Below are 23921 nucleotides of genomic sequence, written 5' to 3'. Positions count from 1 at the left end.
AAATTGAAATGAGTAAAGAATAGAGCCCATCTCGCCTGTTGGGGATTTAACCTCTTAGCCTCCTTCAGGTACTGGTTCTTGTGGTCCGTCCACACTACAAAATGATGTATTGCTCCATCAAAGCCAGTGCCTCCATTTCTCCAAAGCCAGTTTTATTGCTAATAATTCTTTTCGATATCATAGTTCTTCTCCGCTGAACTGAGTTTCCTTGAGAAGAATGTGCATGGATGGAGTTGCGCTGGTTTCCCCTGCTGCTGTGAAAGAATGGCTCTTACCCCAGTAGTGGATGCATCGACTTCGACAAAAGGAAGTTCAGGGTCAGTATGAACTAAAATAGGTGCTTCCGTGAAAGCCTTTTTTAAAAGGTTAAATGTCTGGGTTACTGCTGGAGTCCATGACAGAGACCTTACCTTTCAAGAGAGAAGTCAAAGGGCTGGTAATGATACTGTACTTATTAATAAATCAACGATAGAAATTGGCAAACCCAAGGAATCTTTGGAGCTCTTTCACTGAGCTAGGTTCTGGTCAGGAGGTCACTGCTTCCACCTTTCCCTTATCCATTTGGTCTCCTCTGGAGTCAATGTTGTAGCCAAGGAATTGGACCTTGGGAAGATGAAGACTGCATTTTTCTGCTTTGAGAAACAGTTGTTGTTCACAGAGTCTTTGTAGTATTGCAGTGAGAGTAAAGTAAGTAAGTAAAGTAAGTGCTAGGATTAATTGGTTAATTGGTCATATGGTGGTGATTTTTTTTTTAAAACCATTTGAATGGTTAAAGACTGGTCGAATTTTCTTTTCATTGCCAGGGCATACATATTGCACATATTGCCTGTTACCTAGATGATTGGTCAATTTGCTTCTATGGAGCAGCAGTCCAGGAGGTTACCCTCTGGAGCTTTTATTTTGAGTTCTCCTTGTCATGTGTTTCTTCATCCCATTACAATATATACACACAGTGCTGTATATATTTAACTCGACATCAACTTTTTTGCTGACCCATGACTAGTGGTTTTCAAAATTCACTCAGCATTTTCAACTGCCACAATTTTGTTAAGAAATTATATTTTAGATTACTACAGTTAAATGTATTTCCATGTATTTTTATTGTTTTGCATATTTAAATTCAATTGTTCCCTAACTGTATTAAATGCATGCCTCGTCTTTTATATGGAATTCTTACATTTTATTAATCATTTGATGCATTTTCAAAGACAGTTTAATAAGATGAAATGTAGCATGAGAATAATTAATGTTAAATCAGTTTTTGTTTTCTTATATATATATATACAATTATGAAATGTTGGAAAAAATACAAAGATAAAGCTGCTTTAAAATATGAAAGTAATAACACCAGTAGGTGGCAGCAAATTACTCTTTTAATGGGTGAGTCATTGAGTCATTTATTTAAGCAATTCATTGAGTTGGTTACACATGTAAATGCAGACATCATGATATGTCAAGGATATTTCATTTGTAGAAATAAAAAAGCGCAAAACGGCTTATAACAAAAATATACTGTCCTTTCTTTCATTCATTACATTCAATTGCCATATATATATTATTATGTGTTATTATTATTATATTATTGCACTAATTTCTCCTATTTTTCATGTCGGGGCTGTTGAGAAAGAAAGCAAGTGCTGTTTCATCTGCTTAAACCATCTCATATCACCGCAAAATTTGTGGTTTGTATCAGAGCCATTGGCTCCAAACTCAAAGACTTCTCACTGGATCCAGTTGAGTGCTATTTAGTGGTCTCTCATAATCAAGATCTGTCAGTGATTAAAGGCATTTGTTCTGAGCTTGCCTTGCACTGTGGTCTGTGCAGCAAGTTTCACACAAGTAGAGCTGTTCCGCATATACATGATTAAATTGTTATCATTCATGTTTCATTGCAGTATTTGGTTTAAAATTTATTGCTGTCATCCTCTTGTGTTGACATTGTGAACTGCATATTTTGTTAATTATGCTTGGGGGGGCACGTATAATATATTTTATTAGACAAGCTGCGGGCCATTTGAACATTGTCCACAGGGCCACATTTCAAATGCAGGCCAAACTTTGGACACCCCTGCTTTAGCAGATCAAATTGCTGGACTATAATATTGCTATGAAATATAATGTTTCTCTAAACATTTAATGTGCAATGCATCTGCCATTACTTTAGCAGATATTCTATATCATAGCAACTACAAAAACGCTGCACTCTCAGCTGGCTAAAAATGCTTTGGAGGGCATGTGGCCTTAAGAGGTTGAGTGAGAGGCAGCTAATCTATTCCACTTCTTCTAAACCCCCCCTTTCTGCCAAAAGTTATATCCATGGTGCTAGAACCCTTCTATCCACCTCCTCACAATTCAACAGAAGCATCCAGAATGCATCTAATTTGCCCAGTCAGGGCACTGAGAAGATACATTTATTGCACACAACAGATAAGGCATATCGATTAGCTGTTTGTCTGTTATGGGTACTCTGTCAAAGCAGAGGCTGGCAAAATGGTCAGGCTGACAGAAATAGCCTATCACCAAATAGAGATGCCTCCTTCTAAAGTAGTGGTGGCCCACTCTACAAGAGGAGTAGCTGCCTCCTAGGCACTGTTTAATTGTGCCTCTCTGAAGGATGTATGTGCAGAAATCTGGTTGGTCATGATCTATGACATTTGCCGAATTGGACGTTGCTACAACAGTAGCAGCAGAGAAGACGTGATCTGCCTTATGTAGACAATATCAAGGTGCTAAAAACTTGTTTATTTGTGTTTTATTGCCATGAATTAGTTTCTTTTATTGCCATGCTTGGGTTCTATCACTACTGACCTCATCTGGTACAGAGTAGACCCACACTGTGGTGTGTTGACAGAGATAAAATAGAATAAAGGGTTATGTAGAAAACCTAGTTCTCTGAATGAATTTAGCACACAGTTAGCACTCCAGTGTGGTCACTCAGGAGTACTTGTCACTAGTGGGCAAAAGAGTGACTGTAAGCGTAGTGTGGTTAATTTGATATACTGTCTCCTGATAGCTCCTGACCTTAGCAAGGCTGATCCATACTGTGAGGTGAACACAGAACTAAATTACCTATGTAACCCTTCATTTTAATCATGTATTGTTGCATCATAAATATTGTGTATAAATTGCAAAAAATCATGCTTTTCCACAACACTGTTAATCTAAACTTTTATTAACTTTAACTTTAGGAATGACGTTGTTATATTCTTACATGATCAGAGATGTCTTTGACAGGAGCCTCAGAGCCATTAGAATGCAGTACCATTTTAACCGCTCCTTTTCTCAACATCTGGGCTGCATTCACTGCACTAGGGTCTTTCTTGGCAACTGGGGGCTGATGAATAAAAAAAGAAAAATAGTCACATTAGTATGTCGGGTATACAGTATGTTTGCTGAGTACTTACAAAAAATAATATCACATAATCCAACAACCCATCAAACAATAATATAACAAATAGTAATATTAAGTAAAATCTATTTTGCTGAACACAAAATTATACGGAAAACAGATTTAAAGGCAATGATCTACACATGCATAATTTCATATAATGCGTTTTGTCTTGTTGAGTACTTATTGAGAGTTGCAATGATAACACGCTACTTGTGCTTATTCCTATTCACAAGGGATGTGTGACAAAGCGTTTGCACCATGGGTCATTGCCACAACACATTTATATTAGCTTGCAACGATTGCTATAATAGTGGCATGTGAGCACCAAGTAATTTTTAGCTTTGAGTATGCATAATTGTGAGATGATGGGTGGAGCTATATTCAGGTCAGTTGTGGAGAGAAGTTTGCAAGCTTCCTCTCCCAGGTTGTTTCAGTCACCTGGAGTGGAAAAGGACATGCTCTTTCCATGGGTTTAGTAAATTTGGGCTAAGTAGACTGTTCCCCCTCTTGAGGACTTGAAGTCTCTGCTTAGAGGGTAGCTGTATATGGAACGTTATGCTGCAGCTCAAGCTTGGTTTGCTTTGCAACTATATTTTAGTCTGATATCTATGACTGGGTTGGTTCCTTTTCAGGAACTCGAGCCGTGTCTTTGACGCTATGGGGAACGCGTCCAGCATGACCATGCTCTGATTAGTATGTATAATCAGTCCAAAGGATGGACAAGATGTCATGGGAGGATGACGTCATTGGACAAGATGCATATAAGCTCGCGGAGCGCAGGCCGGCTTCAGCTTTTTGTCATTCAGCGATGCGCTCTGTGGGTGCATGTCAGTCTTTTGGTAATGCGGTCTTCCTAATTACGATTTATAAGCGAGAGCTGGCAGCATTTGTGTCTGTACTGTTCCTCTTCAGAACTACTTTATGGATGGGTATGCATGCAGTCTAGGTGTTGTCTGCTTGAAGAGTCTTTACCGGCATTCCTCATGCTGGATAGATGCGGTGGCTGTGCTCGGGGTATTGCGGTAAGATTTGATGAAGGGAATGAGAATGGTGATCTCCTATCCTCTTCCCTTTTCACCAGATTTAGTGATTTTGTGCACAAGCAGGTTTTCATTATGAGCAACGTGGGGAACGGAGCTCATGCTGTCGGCTCTCAAAGGGGCTAGTTGCACTTCTGACCCCTCCTTTCTGCTCGCAGTTCTCTCCTGCTGTTGTTGAGGCAAGGTGGCGAGGATCGCATTGGACACTGCTGCTGCTATCACACGTTTCTTCCTAAGGGGAGAAACAGCTTGTGCGTGAAGTAGATACTCTCTGGAGGAAGGAGGCCATCAAAATTCGGGTTCTAAAGCTGGTACTTCGTAGGTTCAGAGACGGATGGTGGGCTGAGGCCTATTTTAGATCTCAGGCTCCTGAACCGCTCAGTGAAGTGATGAAGTTCAGGATGCTCACTGTCAAACAGGGCGTGTCTCAAATAAAGTCTGAGGACTGGTTTTGTCATACTTCACGTGTCTATCCATCCTTCTCACAGGAAGTTCCTGAGGTTCGCTTTCGGGGGCAAAGTATACCAATGCTTCGTCAGTACACCTTTCCCCGATTGCTCTGCTCCTCAGAGTTCTGGAGAGAGTGCACCAGGACGCAGTCAGTCTACTACTTGTTCTGGCCGGGCCAAGTATGGTTCTCTGACCTAGGGGCCTTCCTAGACGGCTCTCCATGGGAGATTCAAGTCAGGAAGGACCTCCTCTCACAGGCAGGGGGCACCTTAATGCACCCTTGCCCGGAACTGTGGAAACTGTGCCCATAGCTTCCGGTCTCTCAACTGAGGTCCCCTCTCGGACCCGCTGGTGACACGTTTCCTCCATGGTGCACTCAGCTTCGGGCTCTTCTTTCTCTCATCTAGCTGTGCAGGTACACACACTAGGCAGGGATTTGCAAGTCTGGGGGCATAGGCATCTTGTTCCACATAGTGCCATTGTCACGGCTCGCCCATCCTTTGGGACTGATTACACATACTATTCAGAGCATGGTCAAGCTTGAGGTGTATGAGGCGTATCACGCGGCATCTTGTACCTTCGAGGAACCATGGTTACATACGTAACCTTGAGACATTTTCCTTTGACACAAGCTCTCTCAGGTAATTACTGAAGTCGTCTTCTGATAATCTGCTATTTGAGGTTAGATGTGTTCACTTGGAGACTGCTCCCCCTTGTGGGTTTTTTAAGTAATGGTCTCCTTGAGCTGATGCCAAGACTGCATCCATCAGGAATTCATCTTGTGGTATTTGTGGGTCCTAGCTCTCCAGTATAGTGATAGGGACACTATACTGTAAAAAGCAATGTCCTTTAGATGTGGTTTGTGGTCATTAAAAATCCCAGGATGTCTTAAAAAAACAGAGTTCTCTCAGCACCCTGGCCAACATCATGGCCTTCTAACACACCTAGTGAATACACCTATGAAGTCACGGCCATGTGGACCTAAAGGACTGGCATTGTTTTACAAATGCTTCAGACAATAAGATTCTTTTTCCCCAAAGTTTTCCTTAGAGGGGACATATAATCTCGTTCCCTTTTGGGGAACAATCGTTATGTGCAAAATGAGACATACTTAGCCTCCATTGTGCATTAAATAATGTAATGCACAGTTAGCTATAGACAACAGAATTATTTAGTATTTTTGTTTGAGTTAAGAGTATGTTTTATTTACGTATTTGTTTTTGAAAAATGTAACAGATTGAAATGTCTGTAATGATATCATTATATAAATAATAATAATATTACTATAAACTGTAATATTGATTAGTACTGATTAGTTCAACCTTAAGCCTATTATTGTTCTGTTTTTTCATACAGAGAGTACGAGGACCTCATTACTTTCACAAATCATGAAGAAATTAAATTACAAATGGACACACAAATTAATCATCTAAGTATGGTTTTCTTGTGGGCACTTTCAAGAGGGGTTGGAGATCATGTGTTTGTTCACATATTTGAGCTGAGCACCTTTGAGAGTGTTTGCAGGTCTTATACTCTAAGGGTCCCTAAATTCAAATTTAGCCCCTCTGCTGCTTCTTTGGTTACTTCCTGTCTGAGGGCCTTATAACCAAAAGCCCTTTATGTGCTAGTTGTGAAGTATTGCCACTCTGACTGTCTTACCAAATGTTTCTCACATATTTTCTGATTGCCATTCTAGTGTATGATCGTTGCCTGTTTTCCTGTCTCACATCTCTCGGTTTCTGTCTACCTGTATTGTTTACCTGATTTGATTGCTAACTTGATATCGACTCACTGACTATGCCCGAACTGCCCTTGAATTTGTCGATGGATTCGACTGCCTGTATGTTACTGACTATCTGCCCACCTTATTGTTTATGTCTATTGTCTTGCCCTCTAATAAACTTCTGCATATGGATTCTACCTTGTCTTCAGCGTCCTCATTACAGAATACTTTGCCTACCATGAATCCAGCGGAGGTTTCCAACCTGCAGGTGCCAATTGCTTAAGTGAGATGCTAAAGAATTATCATGAACAACTCACTAAGTTACAGTCCGTTAATGATCACCTGAGACACTTCATTTGCTCACTCCCTCTGACTTCAACTACAACGGTGAGCTTTGCACTTCCTAATAAATTTGATGGCACCGCTGATCAGTGCAAAGGGTTCATCCGGCAAGTTAAATTTTATCTTGAGCACCAAGAAAGTAAATTAGAGGAAAAGAGATGTGCAGTCCTAATGACGCTACTAACAGGCAAAGCTATTGATTAGGCTGCAGAGGCCTGGGATTCAGATCCCAAATTAAGATTTTCCCTCTACTATTTTCTCCAACTACTTCATAATGTGTTCGAATATCCTGCAGGGGGGAAGGATATTTTCGACCCAACATTTACAACTTTCCCAGGGAAAGAGGTCAGCCGCTGATTTTGCCATTGAGTTCAGGACGCTAGCAGCACAAAGCGGATGGAATGATGTTACTTTTAAAGCAGTGTTTTTCAAAAGTTTATCAAACTGAACCAACATGTAGAGGATAGGAACTACCATTTTCTGACTTTGTCACCCTAACCACAAAGATCAACAATATCATGAGGCAAACACCCAAAACTAGAACCACGAAGCACGAGCAGTATCAACCGGCAGCACCCATGCCCACATTTCAAAACCAAAAATTATGCAACTGGGTTGTTCGAGGCTATCTGAAGGGTAAAGAGAGAGGTGGTAAGTTAACCGTCTATGTTTCTACTGTGGGGCCATGGGACATCAAAGTCTCAGATGCCCACTCAAAAAACCTGCACCCCAGGTAAATCTAGAAAAATTTTCACTCCTTATCAATAAAACCTTCACTCTGCCCGTAATGTTGAAAACTAACTCACTATCTCTTGGCCTAACAGCCATGATAGATTTGGGAGCTGCTTTGAACCTGATTGACAGCAAACTCTCATCCTCCAAGTGGGTCTTTTCTATCAAGAGTCCATATCCCTCTATGTAGTTGACTCCTCCAAGCACAAAATAATTCTCGGATTTCCCTGGTTGTCTGCTCATGATCCAATTATTTCCTGGCAACTTGGTAAACTACTATTGGTAGCCCCTACCATGCATGACCAGTGTTGAAATGCCAGAGACCGATCAAATAGTTCACATCCCTTCTTGTTATTATGATTTTCTGGAAGATTTCAGCAAAGTCAAAGCCACAAAACATCCCCCTCATCGACCCGTAGACTGCGCAATTTAGTTACTCGCCAATGCCATGCCATGCCACCAAAGAGTAAGGTTTATCTCTTCTCACAAAGAGACGAGTCTTGTCATGGAGGAATATATCAGAGGCCCTCAAGTCCGGGTTTATCCGCCCTTCTACCGCACCCAGCCACAGCAGGCTTCTTCTTTGTAGAGAAAAAGGATGGAGGATTAAGACCCTGCATTAATTACTGTGGACTCAACAATGCCACCAAGAAATTCAGGTATCAACTTCCATTAGTCCCATCTGCCCTGGAACAGTTACGGAGGCTACAATTTACACCAAGTTAGACCTGAGAAGTGCATGCAACCTCATCAGGATCAAAGAGGGCGATGAGTGGAAAACCGCCTTTCTCACCATAAGAGGGCACTACGAATATCAGGTGATGCCATATGGGCTCACCAGCTGACAGCTTCCAGCTGTTTTTCATTAATGAAATTTTCAAAGATATTCTTAATCAATTCATCATTGCCTACATTGACGACATTCTGATTTTCTCCAAACCAAGAGCCGAACATATTCAACACATGAGAATCCAAACTCTTGGAGAACCAACTGTATGTGAAGGCAGAGAACTGAGTTTCATTACACCCAAACGTCCTTCCTGGGGTACCAGATCAGTCATAATGGAGTTAAGATGGACGAACTTAAAGTCACTGCCGTGACTGAATGGCCCCAACTCATAACCATCAAAGAGCTTCAATGATTCTTGGGTTTTGCAAATCAGAGATTTATCATAAACTATAGTCTAGTAGCAACCCCCCTTACCTCGCTTCTAAGAAGGAAACCCACCAAGCTGCAATGGACACCAGAAGCCAGTCAAGCCTTCATGTCACTTCATGTCAGCCCCCATTCTCAAACATCCTCACCCGAATTCCCCATTCATCGTAGAGGTCGATGCGTCAGACTGTGGCATCGGAGCCGTCCTCTCCCAAAGATCTGACCCATCAGGTAAACTCCACCCTTGTGCATTCTTCTCCAGAAAACTCACACCCAGTGAGAATAACTATGATGTAGGCAACAAGGAGGTCCTGTCGATGAAAGCGGCAATTGAAGAATGGCGACACTAGCTTGAGGGGGCAGTCCACCGATTCCAAGTAATCACAGACCATCGAAACCTAGAGTACATTAAAAGTGAACAGGAAAGCTGATGCCCTGTCGAGATGCTACGATTGGCAGTCTAATTACCTTCATCCTGAATCCATCCTCTCACCATCCATTATTCTCGCTCCCGTAACTTGGGAACATGGAGGAAACCACTGGACATTGAGGGGGCTCCCACCTACCAGGTGAAGGAATTGCTGGACTCAAGGCGAAGAGAGGGTCAGATTTAATATCTCTTGAATTGGGAGGGCTATAGACCTGAGGAGAGCTCCTGGGTAGCCGCCAGGAGCATTCTGGACTCATCTCTTATCGAAGGATTCCACATAGCTCTACAACCATAAGGACAACCACAGGGACAACCACGTAGAGCTCCAGGAGTCGCTCCTAGAGGGGGGAATTCTGTAATGCCTGACCAACAGAGGGAGCCCTCGCCTAAGTACTAGCTGAGCTCAGTCCCTCTGTTTCTTCTTGGGTTACTTCCTTTCTGAGGGCTTCATAACCAAAGGCCCTCCATGTGCTAGTCGCAAAGTATTGCAACTCTGACTGCCTTACCAAGCATTCTCTTTTATCTTCTGATTGCCATTCTAGTGTTTGATCGTTGCCTGTTTACCTGTTTCACGTCTCAAAGATTCTGTCTATTGTTTGATTGGATTGATGGCTCGATATCGACTCACTGCCTGTCTACTGATCATGCCTCTTGAACTGCCCTTGAACTTGTCAAAGGATTGGACTGCCTGTATGTTACTGACTATCTGCCCGCCTTATGTCTATTGTCTTGCCCTCTAATAAACTTCTGCATATGGATTCTATCTTGGCCTCAGCGTCCTTGTTACAAATAATATTAAGCACAATGAAGTAAAATGAAAATAATTAAAAGTTACAAATTCAAATATGTTTCCATGATATTCAGGATATTCAATGAAATAAAAGACACAATTAGCAAAATAATAATGCACTTTAAATTATGTAATAAATGTCACAATTCTGCATCTCTTTCTCTCTTGACCTGTTTATGGAATACAAACTCGTCCTTACAGGTTCTATATCTTGGTGACCATGAGCTTCAAGGAGATGTTCTCTTCCAGGTGATACATCTTGCAAATTTATGTGACAGGTGGAGTGAGACCTGGCAGTGTTGTCAAAACTTTCCTTGCTTAGCTCTACTTTGTCCTTGTCAACCAGCTCAGTCATGCCTCTAGAAAATTCCTTCACATCACTGTGTAAGTCCATTATGACAGCAAAATCCACCTCGGCTTCCAGGCTTGAAGTGGAGCTCATATTCGAACATTTCCTTTCGACAGCCAGGTAGGTGTCCTTCAAGCCAGCAAACTCACAATTATAGTCTTCCTGGGCAAAGTGAGATTGCTGCTGTTGAGTAAAGAAAAGGGGTAGTGTTTTTCTACATCACATAATGAAACAAACCATAATAATGGAGATATGGAGAAATCATGAGTGTTATTTTGAGCAATTGATCATGCTTGAATGAAATGATCCAGTGTAATGATCCAGTTAAAACAGGTTACTAAAAAAAGAACATAACCAAATAAAAAAATAACCACAAGCATTTAAATACACAATACACAATAAAATGTAGAATATAATGTAAACAAATGAGAAACACCATTTCATAAGTGCCAAAATTAAAGTAGCATAATAAAGCATCTAGAATTATTAATGGTATTAAAGGTGCCCATGAAAATAATCCATTGCATGTTCATTAAAGCAAAATAAGCTACCATATTGCTAAATAATGGCACATGCCTAGTTTTTAGGAACAATAGAATGAATTGACCAAAGACAATTTGCATGTATGCCTTTAAATTAGGACATATTTTTAAAGATTGCACAGACAACTACTGTCAGAAGTCATTGTAATTTTCTAATCCTCCTGAACACTCATTGAGCAGGTAAACTAAACTGTAACTTAAAACAATTAAAAAGTATTCAAAATCATGCTTTAATATTGTTATTTTGGTGTTTAAAAAAAGCTAATTAGAAAGTAGAAAGTTAAGCCTTTTGTAAGAAAAAAAAAACATGTAAGAACATGCAAACAGTGTGGAATGAGACACCTTAACATCATATTGTGGGTCTTCAGAAGTAGAAGCAGTGGACAAAGGCTCCTACAAAGGAAAAGCAGAGCAAGAAAGAAGAGAAGCAGTCTAAACGTAAAGTGTTATCAAAGAAATACAGCAGAAAACAAGGCATACAATGCAACCTAAACACACACAAGCATTTAAAGTGACTATAAAATTCTTTAGTTCTTAAAATGTGATTCCCCTTCAAGGAAAACATTAAATCACCTAGGGACACGCCTGAAGTGGTGAGAATAGGTTTATGGCCCATGCTACTGAGAGACTGGAGTCGGAGTTGCAAGCTGCTCATAGTGACAACATGTTGTAAAATGACTAAGCAAATATATAACCTTATTAAGTGTATTTAAAATATTACTGGTCATAAAAATTTTTTAAAGCTTACACTGCATGATAATTAACAAATCTGAAGGCAAATGCCATGTGCAACCTGTTTATATATTGCAATAATTACCTTCACACACATTGTATTGCAGTACCACATACATTCTAATTACAATGGTAGGATTTAAATACTAATAGTAATTTCCTATGCAAAATATAATATTTTTGCATATTTGATCCATCATCAAGGGCATGTCATCATTACAAAAGTGAGGGGGACATTTTTTTAATGCTTATTTATGTAAGCTTTTAATTGACTATATAAAAAGTACACTGCTAAACAATTACCATTAGTTTGTATTCTGTAATATTTATTTCCTATATATTTCTAATACACTACACTTTTATTAATTTTTTTTAAAGGAATAAAGCATAAAATGTTTTTTTATTCAGCTTTTTTTGTATTTTCTACAAGAGAGTGCCCTCTGGCTTTTCCCCTTCAGCAACTCCAGCTGCATTGAACACTTTGGGAACAAGATCATGCTGCCAGACTGTCAAATCCCTGCCTAGTGTGGAAGTGCAATTCGAGAAAATAGCCAGGAGTGGCATGCCAGCATTGGCATATGAAGGTCATAGAATATCACAAATGTGAGTGTACCAACCTGCAGAATTACAAAAGTCCTGCATAGAGGCACCCAACAGGAAGACCCGAAGGCTGCTACACTTCGGGAACAGTGAGAACTGTACCTGCAAGAATTCCAGCACTGAACCATTGAAGAATGGTCTCAGGAACCTCAGTTGAGAGACCAGAACATATGAGCTGTGCCCTACAAGTGCAGTTCCAAAACGAGAAATACAGACAAAGCCTCAGCCATGTCTATGTCTAGCTGATATCCACAACCTCAGGGTGGACCCTCAAAAACTCTGTAGCAAGAGGAGACCTCACAACACTTGCAAAAACGGTCAATCTGTTGGAGTGGAGGCATCAGCATAACAACTTTCTAAACTGAGAGGATATCTAATAACACTCTCCACACATTGGATATCTTGTAAGGAGGTCCACCTAGAACCTACCACTCAAATACTGATTACACAGATGTTGTCCTAGTGGAGAAAACTCTTCATAGCAAATGGTGACCTAACAGCACTTGCAGTGACTGAAAGGAGGTCCCACAAGGTTCTAGTGCATCTACTTATAAAAGGGGTGCAAATGCAGACTTCCCGGGTGGTTGATATAAGAGACCTACTCTGTGTTGTACTCTGTGCACCAGCACATAGCGATCTTCTTCTGCTTCTTCTTCTTCTTCTTCTTCTTCAGCCGTGGCCTATTGGTTAGAGGGTCTGACTTGTAACCCAAAGGTTGCAGATTTGAGTCTCAGGTCAGACAGGGACTCAGCATACAAGTAATCTTCTATAAAAATCAAGTATGCCCTTGCTCGTTCTACCCCTACGCTGAGAAACACTTGGGGGTAACACTAGAGCTTGGGCCAAACATGAGCTCGGGCTCAGAGGTCCCTCTCTCTGGACAGCATGCCAAATACACATAACCTTTTCTCAATTTAATTATATGTAAGTGTGAACTCATGAATTGCAAGTTTTTGAAAATGTAAGCTGTTCCTGTAGCGTATTGCTCTAAATTTTGATGATTGGTGATATTTGATATGTTAATGATATTAATTAGGAATCGTTTACAAGTCATTACAGGAAGCTGAAATCTTTTATTTTCAATTTATAGATTTCACACCTAAAAGAGAGGCACATGCGCGTTTATGCACAACATTTTATATATGAAGCCCCTGGCCACAGATCATGTAAAATCACCAAGTTAACATTACACAATGACAAGGTGATCCCAGCACTGGCCCTTGTGTAAATCATGTAAAGTAGATTTCCCCTTTAGAAAAACCCCTTGGACTTGCACCACCACTATAGGGGTCCCATGTACAGCAGGCTGAAAGGTAGCTGCCATCCAGCTCTTTCATGTGGGCAACAATTACATCTCGAATCTGAATTGCAATTTGCAATGATTGAGATAAAAAAATCAACCAAGTATACGGATGTTCTGGAGTCACAGAGGAGCCAGAGCAGCATCCAGTAGCCTCTTTCTACATTGTGCAGGACCCGATGAGACACATTTGGCAGACATTTCCACAAGAAGCAACGCTCATTAGCATCCCCTAATGACCACATCAAACTCCTTCCAAAAAAGAAGAGAGGTATTACTCTGTGATCTAACATGAGAAATGAATCCCAAAAGTTTGCTGCTTTTAGATAGGGAGGGTGGAGAAAGGGTGCCTATATCCGAACCCTTAATAAAAAAATTTAACTTCTCCAGCCAGATGAATACACATCATTTATCAGAATTAAATAAAATCAACACAAATAACCAGACAAGTTGCCATGACATAACCTCCTAGATCTATATTTTGTTAAATGGTGGAAACTAATAAAATGTATCTCTGTTTTTAAAAAAGCACTGTTTTAAACAAGTTAATCTAAAATTAATGTGCCTGTCCAAGTGACAATTATCTGCACCTCAGTATTTTAGTACGTTATAAAAAACGCAATAATAACATAAATTATAACTTTAATTCAAATGATTAAATGGATATTAATTCTTATTGGGATATTAAATCCCTCTATACACCTACCCTAACTCTTCCTGATACTTTAAATTCAACTTTTAGATTATTTTATTAGGGCCTGAGCCAATGGCACAGGGCTCTCTTGTTTTCTAAGGATTATTATTATTACTATTTTGACTAAAAATGAAAATAATAATGTACAGCGCCCCCTGGAAAAAAATTCAAACATTTTGCAGTATAGTTCACACATAATTGGACGTATTTATATGAAACCCAGTACACATATAGATCTACACACTGTGCTGAAAACCTGAAAGTCTGTAACTTTTTTGCTCCACCCAACAGGAAGTCTGCTATTTAGAGTTATTTTAAAAAGCCTATGCTGTGGAATTTGATATACTCTGTTGCCTTACAAACCATAGCCACCAAACTCGGTGACCATGATCTCAAGACATTGGGGATGCTAAATTGCGAAGGGATTTTTGATATGTGGGAAACTGAGGAGACTTGCAAACCTTATGTCTTGGTGCCAGACCTCACGGTCTTGACTTTCCATATCCCTCTTAGCTCTTTTCACTTTCTACCAGGGATGAAACTCTCAGTCATCATGAATCAGGACATCTTTGGATTACCCTTCAAGCTGGAAGAATGTGAGTGCAAGACTTTCATTCCAAGACTGCCTTGCTTTATGATTTAGATCCTTGCTAAAAACTTGGCCATGAAAATATCCATTTCGTTTTTTATGAATTTACAATGAATGTTCTCTCAGCGAACAGATTTGTGAATAGCAATGTAATTCTGCCACACAGTTACTACTGGCAGCTGATAATTGCAATTAATTGTAATTATTTATATACATTTTCCTTAATTAGTTAATTTCTTATATTTGTGCAACCAAACCATTTCATAATTTTGTTTATATAGATTTGAACTGTTTTGTCAAACCATAGTTACACAGGATTCGAACTGGAGCTCTTCACCTCTGCACTATGAGTGACCAAATGAACCTCCCACCTATGAAAACCCAAGGATATAAAGTTATGAAATTATATTCTTTAAATAACCGTGCAAAATGATGATTTATTCATCAAAACTTATGTGTAAATTTATGTGAAAAGGAAAACAAGGTGTCAGAGTTTTACTGTCTCTAGTGTTCATTCCTTTAGGAAACTGCTGTGATATATACTTGTTGGTATGTATTTCATGTATGGTTAAAAAGTGCACCCAGTTACATTTATGCCACAGGATTAGGTAAGCAAAATCTTGATGTCTGCCTTCAGTATGTGTGATAATTTTAATGCTATTAGTGCCAATACTGCAGTTCTAGCTATACATGCCAATGGTAAACAAAACTAAAAAAAGATCAGATACTCAGTATGCATCATCAGGATAGAGAGGATAGAGAGAATTTTTTGGACAAAGGAACAACAAAGGAAACCAGGCAGGTAAAATCTTGATCTTCAGGATGTGCGATAATTTTTATGCTATCAAACCATCACCACGGGGTGATGGTTTGATAGCCAGTGTCTGGGTTTTGTGATCGTGGTTCATGTGACTCAATCCATGCAGTGAAGACAGAAAGTCAGTGTGCTAGATTATATTAATATACAAAGTCTTTTGCTCAAACCTCACTCTGTTGTGGTCTAATAAATATATTTTAAATAAACTTACACATAAATGTATTATGAGACAGAAGACAGAAGACAGAAGCCTAGAGGAGAGGAGTGAGATTTTTTAAAAAGTTCCCTTGTGCCAAGGGTGCTCTACCACCACTCCATCACAAGTATAATTCATGCCAATTACCTGTAATATAACTGCATATTTATACAGCAATTCATAGCTAAAATAAGTGATGAAAACACAGGCTGTTGTTATTTTTATCACAAACAAAATTTGCAAAAAGAAACAATAATGCTGATATTGCTTTTATCTTGGCATGTGGTAGGAGAAGAGTTTGCACACTAGTGTTTCAATAAGCCACTTCTAAACACACTGTTATTTTATTATTATTGCCCCCTGCCCCCATGCTCATGCACAAGCATTAAGCTGCCTGCAAAAGATTGTGGAAAAAGAATTTACATTAAAACATTAAAACTTCATCTGACTTTATCTGTCAGTGTCGGCTGCAGGCCAATCACACACCCTCATTCACTATTTTCTACATGTGTTTACTAATATAGACAACCTTACAGAGAGAATGAAGACTATTGACTGAATTCAGCCAATGATGAACAGCTGCTGAAGAAAATAGCAACTACAACTGACTTCAGCCACAGCCTTAGAAGAAATCAACTGAAATTTTATTAAACAATTCCACAAACAGCATGAACAGCTTCATTATAGTCTGACTTTATTCCTGTCATACTGTATATCTACAAAAAGTTTTGTTTGACCTCACCATTGTGAAGATCAGCGTTTGCTTTAGTTGGGCTCTTGACCTTTGACTTTTTAACGCTAGATTTATTTCTGTCTGCTGTAACTGTGTTTGTGGAACACATGTCTTAAAGCAAAAAAAAAGGGCAGGAAAATTTGTAAATGTAAATTAGACTACATGGAGGTGGAGAGTCGGCGCTATAATAGCCTACACCTAAATGCAGAATCCTATTAAAAGATGTCTTGGTATGGTTATTATATTAATAAATTTAAAATAAATGAATTTATTTTATGAATGACTAATTGGCTAAAAAAATCCTTAGTCTGGATCTTAGATCCATTTTTTGGACCACCCGCTACCCTCTCCCTATAGGGGCCCATGGTGACAGTAATCTTCTACTTTCTGTCTCATACATTTATGTGTCAGTTTATTTAAAATATCTTCATTAGGCAACAGTCAGTTTTGAGCAAAAAAATATGTATTAATCTCTGAAATCTTGCACTGCACTGCAGCGACCAATCAATGTATGACATCAAAGTGCCATGAGAACCATTATGTCATGATTTCATCTCGCATTATCTCTCTTTGTTTCATCCCTTAGATCACATTCAACTTCGATCAACACATGTAAATGTCTGTTTACCTGATTATTCTTCTGTCTTGCCCTTTGTATTCCTTGTATGCCAGTTATCTGAACCTGCCAGTGTTTTGACCAAGTTTTTGAAAAAAGATCTGCAAATGCATCCACTTCTCGTCTTGTTGACCATGTTATAGATTATAATGAGCATATGGAACCATCATCTGTCAAACACTCTCTCTGTACTTTGATATCATACACCCATCAGTCACTGGAGCACCGCTTCAATTCAAACACACCTATTATGTTGTAATGTATGGCTGACCAATCAGTGGAGAGGGGCGTTTACTACTGCCAACATGTGGAAATGGAATATTCCACTTGTTTACTCATTTAACTGTGCCTTAATTAAAATTAGGCAGAATTTTTCTTTTTCTTTGAAAAAATTTAACATAAGAATGTCTTTTTTTTTTAGTTGTTCAGATTTTAATATTAAATTAAAAAATAATTATATGACGGTTCACAGACCATCATGCCACCCCTACTGGTAAGTGAAGCTGCAGATTATTTGTTGTTTAATCATCCACTGAGGAGATCTTCAAAAAATTTATGATTTTGACTTGCAGTTTATTTGAACTGACACACAGAGAGCTTCGCTGAATGACAGAAGCAGGCATTGTATCTCTGCAGATGCTTTTAAGCTCTCTGTTTTCTTTGTCACCCCGCCTACAATTTTTGGCATTCCCAAAGCATTCAATGCAGCTTAAGATCCTGAAGGGGAACTACTCATTAATGGTTCAATTGTAGGCTTCTCTAACCTCTCTCTTTATGAGTAAGTAAAAAGTATGATTTTACATGTACTGTAAACAACGGTATATTTAAATTATAAAAAGGTAAACAGTGAATGTGTGAATCAATCTTAAGTTTATGCAGTAAGTTTGTCCAATAACTAAGATGCCATGTTAATTACCAGAAGATTCTTTTTGTTGGCCTCAAGAGTTGGGTCTTTGCTGAAAATGAGACTATTGCGCAGAAAGAAACCTGATTCTCTTGCTTTCTTTGTTTTGACTGGAGGTGTTGGAGGGGCATTTTTTTGGTGAACCGTCTGTCTGGATAAGTGAAGTTCTGAAATTCGTTCATCAGTATGCAGAAGATCTCTGTGGACTATTCTGCTGATATTGTTTGTAGTGTCTTCATTACTTATACCCTCTTCTTTTGGTGAGCTCTCAAGAATCTTTATTGCTTGATGCTCTGAGCACACACAGATGTCCTTTTTTGAGGTGCAGTTTGCATGGAAATAGTTAGTGTCCTTGCTCTCAGCTGCTTTACAGGGGTCAAAGTGTCTCACAAATGACTCATTCATACTGTATCTTTTAAAATTTATTTTCACTAGTTCACTGCCATGTCCAATATCTAGGTCATCGCTGCAGCCTTGGCTCCTCACTCTCTCAGGTTTTAATGGAACAATTCTTGTCATATTTGTTTTCACTTGTCCAGTATCTCTCTGGCTAGTTTTTCTCAGCTCCATGGCAAGTGGGATTTCTGCAGAGTCTTCCAGTTCAAAATTGCTTATCTTCCTTTCAAGATCCAAATCTTCAGTTTCTTTCTTTGCTTTGGCAGATTTCACTTCATTTTCACTATTGTCAATCATGATGACTTTCATGACTTCAAATCTGATATCAGTCTTTGCACTTTTCTGCTCATCTTTGCCAGGGCCACTGAATAAACCTTGGTTTTCTTGTTTGCCTTCCGTGTTCATAATCTTCACTTCGCTGGATAGCTGCTCTTGACATTCTAACTTTCTTGCATTACCAGTCTTTCCTGAATCATGTGAATTTTCATGCATCTTACTTGCTCCCAGATTGGAAATCTGCAAGTCTTTTCCTATTACTCTGTCAAACTCTGTGTTTTCTTTAAGCGGTTTTGCAGCACATGTATTTGTGGCTGGCTGATTAAGCTTTTCAGCCATGGATGATGCCCATGTGTCTGTTGTTGTGCTGTAATTTTCAGGATAACTGATCACAATCTGCTTTATAAGTTCAGTATTGTTGTCCTCATCAGACTCTACACTATCGTGTGTGATGTTTGAACCTTTGTCTGTCTCATAAACAAAGTCCCTCAATTTCCCCAGGTTTAAGCTTTGAGGTCTTTTTTCCCTTCTGACTTTATGTTGATAACTCTCCTCCATGATATCTGTAATTGCAATGTTGTTGTTAGGCTCAGCAAGTGGTGTAGGCTCTTTTTTTGATCTTTCATGAGAACCTGTGATGATATTTTCTTTAGATTCACACAACTTGTCCATTTGTGATATTTTTGAGGATGCAGTCTTCATGTGCAATTGTGTTTCATCACTGTCCTTTCTCATTAGGTCAACGTGCTTCATCTTGGTAATTTCCTGAAGTTTTTTTGTCTCCTCCTTTGGAATGGGAATAGTGACCAGAAAAGGTGGAGGTGTACTAGCTTTGTACTTTCCTTCCTCCTCCATTTCATAGTCGAGCAACACCCATTCTTCACAGCCCTATATTTAATCATATAAATTAAAATTGTTAGTAATTTAACTTTTCATAAAATTATTAACCATTAGTGAATTGTAAATATGTCAAAGTAACCTCATTTGAAGTTACTAGAGTCTTCTGGATGAAGCCCTCCACAGAGAGGCTGTTGTCAGGTTCCTCTACCCCTGCACCAACAGCCCCCTGATAGATGGGCAGCTCCAAGAAAATCAAAAAAGAAATAAGAGGATAAACCAAAAATCATGTCACATTATGAACATCTAAAAAGAAATGTAAGATTTTGAAACAAACAATGATAAACAAAATAAATATCAATACAAGTGAAATTATGTTATAAATAATTGGACTTAACTCAGCACATAAACAAACATGAAAGCATGAATCAGCATAGTGAAAACACAGCAGCAATAATGACTTGGGCAACCATTAAAATACAATAGCAAAGCAAAATGCACGAAACATAGTGAATATAAAACATTTCAAATTAGAATGTTAAAGCAACATAACATACATCTCAAATCCATTATATCTAGTAAAACAAAAATCAACAGCAAACCAAAATTAATTTGATAATAAATATAACACCCACACCACTTAATACTTTCTCATTTTACCTTTACTAGACTAGTCAATGCAAAATTGCTCCAAAAGGTGTAACAACTGTACTGACACTAAGGATTTCTTTGTCAGTTGGGGGAAAACACATTGTACACAATCAGTACAGTGTTGTACAGCATGATGCACATGTAGATGATGATTGCAGCCAAACAAGAAACTAGAGACTAAACCAAGTATCAGCACATGTCTTAAATTCTATCCTAATGCAATATGCATACTCACTGCCGCCTTCTCCGGAGTGCTGCCTGGGGATGTCCCTGACAGACGTTTTTCCCAGTTCATCAGTTTACTGTTGGGTTCCCTCAGGGCCCTCTTCAGCTCATTGATGCTGGCTTGGTGCTTTAACAGAACATCCTCTGATTTGTCTAGAAACTACAGAGAATACCAGAGAAAGAACAGCAATTATCAGAAAACATCTATTGAATTATATAAAATTTATAAATTAGAGAATACAATTATATAACATTATATTCCTTAAAACTGTATAGGTCTAAAATACCATGCCAACCATATCAACATGCTATGGTGTTTACATGATATTCCAAGGCATTTACAGGCATACAACCATGGTATATGTCCAAGAACTGATTTGGTTCATGCTCATTGAAGCTTGGTATATATGTTACAAATTCTGTGCCTCTCCTTCTGTTCGTGCACTACCAGAGGTCACTATCCACCACATGAACACTCTTAAACCACACTACTACTTTACACAGGACTACATTTCCCATTACCCACTGCATTTATTTCACTCACAGCTGTGACACTTCATAAGCCATAAGCGTGATACAAAATCGCATCCTATTCCCTCAAATAGGGCACTGTTTGAGGCAAAAGCAATTTTAAGTGGTGTCTGAAACCATAGTGGACGTTTTCAAGTGTACTCATCCACTACTGCACTCCAAAAACGAGTGTACAACTGATGTACACTCAAAGGCTAGAGAATAATGCAGTGTGATTTTTTTATGCATCCAATTGCACATCCATCTATTCATTTTACAAAGCACTCGTCCATGGTGTAATACACTGCAATACAACACAGGTACAAATTCATTATAAATTGATTATTAAATTGTTTAACTAGGATATATATGTAATTTTTGTGACAGAATCCAATATAAATACTTTAATCTTATTACTAGAACTACCTGTTTTAAATTATTATGAAGCAGCAAGCAAACTGCAAAAGCAGCAGCCTTTTTGGTGCACTCAGTGTCAATTCGGTGCAATCCACTTACTCGTTTAACTTTAAATGAACTGAATAAGTGGACTAATGGACTTCTACCTATGGAGCCATTTTCAGAGTCTAGCCTAACCTTGTTCTTAGTCTGTTTACCAGTGTCTCAATCCATTGTCTTGCTGTTTTGGATTCTGCTTGCCTCTGCCTGGACTATTGCTCATGTTATGGGATCACCTCCCTTGCCGAGCCCTCTGGATACTGTTCGTCGATCAAAGACCTGCACATGTTTACTGGACTGTTTTTGTGACTTGCCCTTTATATATCTATATGTTTGCCAGATTTTTAACAATACTTCTATAGCATTTTTAATCTTACTTAATGCTACTTTCAGCATTTACTAATACATTATTAAAATCACAAGTGGTGTTTGTTAACATTAATGTATTGTGAACTAACATGAACTAATAATGAATGGTTGTATTTCTATTAATTAATGTTAACAAAGATGAATAAATACTGTAATAAATTTATTGTTCATTGATTGTTTATGTTAGTTAATACATTAACTAATTTAAACAAATGACACCTTATTGTAAATTGTTACTGTGTATTTAAATCCAGACAGTGACTTTTTTTGACCAAGCAGTGTATTAAGGTCTCTGAAGCCTGAAACGTTAATAACAGTCTATGATCACCAACGAAAAACAGTGTTTGTCAGGTATTACTGTCATTTGAGTAGATAACAAAAATTAAAAAGTGTTTTTTTGTTTTTTTTTTGTTTTTTTACTTTAAAACAAGAAATGTGGAGTTATTTGCTTTTGCCAAAAAATAAATAATTATATTGAGGGACTGATGTATTCTAAAATCAGTCAGAGCCAAGTTTTTTTTTTTCAGTTATAACAGCTTAGACTTCGATTTTAGTCTGGAATTAGGTTTAAGCCTTGTCTCTGTAACTGAGGGTATGATGGTCATACCATTATCCTTGACCAGGGCATGCAGAGCTGAGTGGTGAGAATTTCCACTGCCCCCTCTCGTGGGTGTTCGTTACACCCACTCCACAGCTCAAAGTTGCTCCATACTGCTCTGCTCAATTTCACTCCCTGCTCACCTAAAATGTTATGCCGCTCCAGTTAAATCGCTTCACGCTCGCTCAAATATAAAACTCCTCTGCATGCCTAACACCTGCCGTTTCCAACTAAAGCCTTACACCTGGGAGACTGCCAGTGTGGTGGACGTGGAGCAGGTCTGCTGTGTGACTGCTTCAGAATTTCTAAATTTGCTTCACTTCTATTCTGTTGCAGGGCCGCTGTTCCTGTGTTTTTGGACTGTACCTGATAGGCGCATGTGACTGCTCTAATCTGTTAACATAGTTACTGAAATGAAAATCAACATGCAGCAATTTAATTGATTATTAGCCAATATTTCCTATTTCAAGCTTGTTCAAAATGAATACATTTTGCTCTGGCCTCCCCATGTTTGCACAACACACTGTCATGTTTCTGCATGACTTACTTCACCACATTCCTGTTCATATTCAACATTGTTATGTTGTCGCACCTGTATCTGTCGGTTTCCTTTCGGAAATATTTCACGAACTCCATCTCTCTTTCCTTCATATTGAACAATTTTTAAAGTGTAGGCTAACAGTTTTACTAATTGTGGAAAGCACATGTGAATTCTGTGTGGATTTGTACATGCCTATGTATTACATGAATATGTAATAAAACGAATGTGATTTCTGAAAAAAAAATCAGTGTTTGAAAATTCATTTAACTTTTCATTTATTTGTGGTACTGTGGTAACTGTGGTAACCAGCTCAAAGCAAAAACATGTTCAACAGAAGAACCGTAAGGAAGATATACCTCCTGTTTGTGTAGAGGTGTTGACTCCTTTTTCAAGTGGAGATGACAGGTAGATGAAAGCAGCAGAGGTCGAGGAATAATCAGGATAAAGGTTGATGTTAGTTACAGAAAAGGTCAGGAGAACAAGAAACATAAGAGCAAGAGTAAGAATTCTACAAGAGTAAGAACAGATCAGGATTAAACAGAATTAGACAGGAAATTTTTTTTTTTTTGTGAAAGATGTTAGTTAGATGTAGGTATGGGACATCAAATGTATGTAGACACTGTACACAACAACGTTTAGTCCAGGAAAGTAACAGAACATACATTTTATCTATGTTGGAGTAATTGGAGAATCATAAAATGCCCAAAAAAATAGAGTAGAGGTCGGCAAGTTGGCATGCAGATAATCATTGGAATTTGAGAAACTGAGATAAAACGGTATATTTAATTTGGATCAATTTCCTTTGCATACTGATCTACATTTTAAGGTAATGGTTTTTTTATTGTTGCATAACCTTTACAGAAATCGGAGTTAAACACTAAGTGTGAGAATTAAACTGTTAACTCAGGTAAAATTGTAGCGCTCCAAATAGTGTGA

General features: G+C 38.6%; 1 protein-coding gene across 18 annotated transcripts in view; it reads right to left on the bottom strand.

The window, feature by feature from the left end:
* Positions 1 to 23921, bottom strand: part of LOC122354128 (band 4.1-like protein 1) — a 150167-nt gene that overhangs the window by 6937 nt on the left and 119309 nt on the right. For 7 of the 18 annotated variants that reach the window (XM_043252168.1, XM_043252174.1, XM_043252175.1 and 4 more), the window contains 7 exons: positions 23342 to 23368; positions 20522 to 20671; positions 19778 to 19891; positions 18139 to 19686; positions 11288 to 11338; positions 10254 to 10586; positions 3212 to 3334 (listed from right to left, as the gene is read on the bottom strand). In XM_043252168.1, coding sequence (XP_043108103.1) covers positions 3212 to 3334; positions 10254 to 10586; positions 11288 to 11338; positions 18139 to 19686; positions 19778 to 19891; positions 20522 to 20671; positions 23342 to 23368 — 2346 coding nt within the window. The remainder of the gene's footprint in view (positions 1 to 3211; positions 3335 to 10253; positions 10587 to 11287; positions 11339 to 18138; positions 19687 to 19777; positions 19892 to 20521; positions 20672 to 23341; positions 23369 to 23921) is intronic. The other 11 variants (XM_043252163.1, XM_043252166.1, XM_043252164.1 and 8 more) reach the window with 11 other exon arrangements.

The sequence above is a fragment of the Puntigrus tetrazona genome, chromosome 11 (assembly GCF_018831695.1).
Source record: "Puntigrus tetrazona isolate hp1 chromosome 11, ASM1883169v1, whole genome shotgun sequence".
NCBI lineage: Eukaryota > Metazoa > Chordata > Actinopteri > Cypriniformes > Cyprinidae > Puntigrus > Puntigrus tetrazona.
Note: the sequence above shows the minus strand (reverse complement) of the source record. Positions and strands in the feature narration are given on the sequence as shown.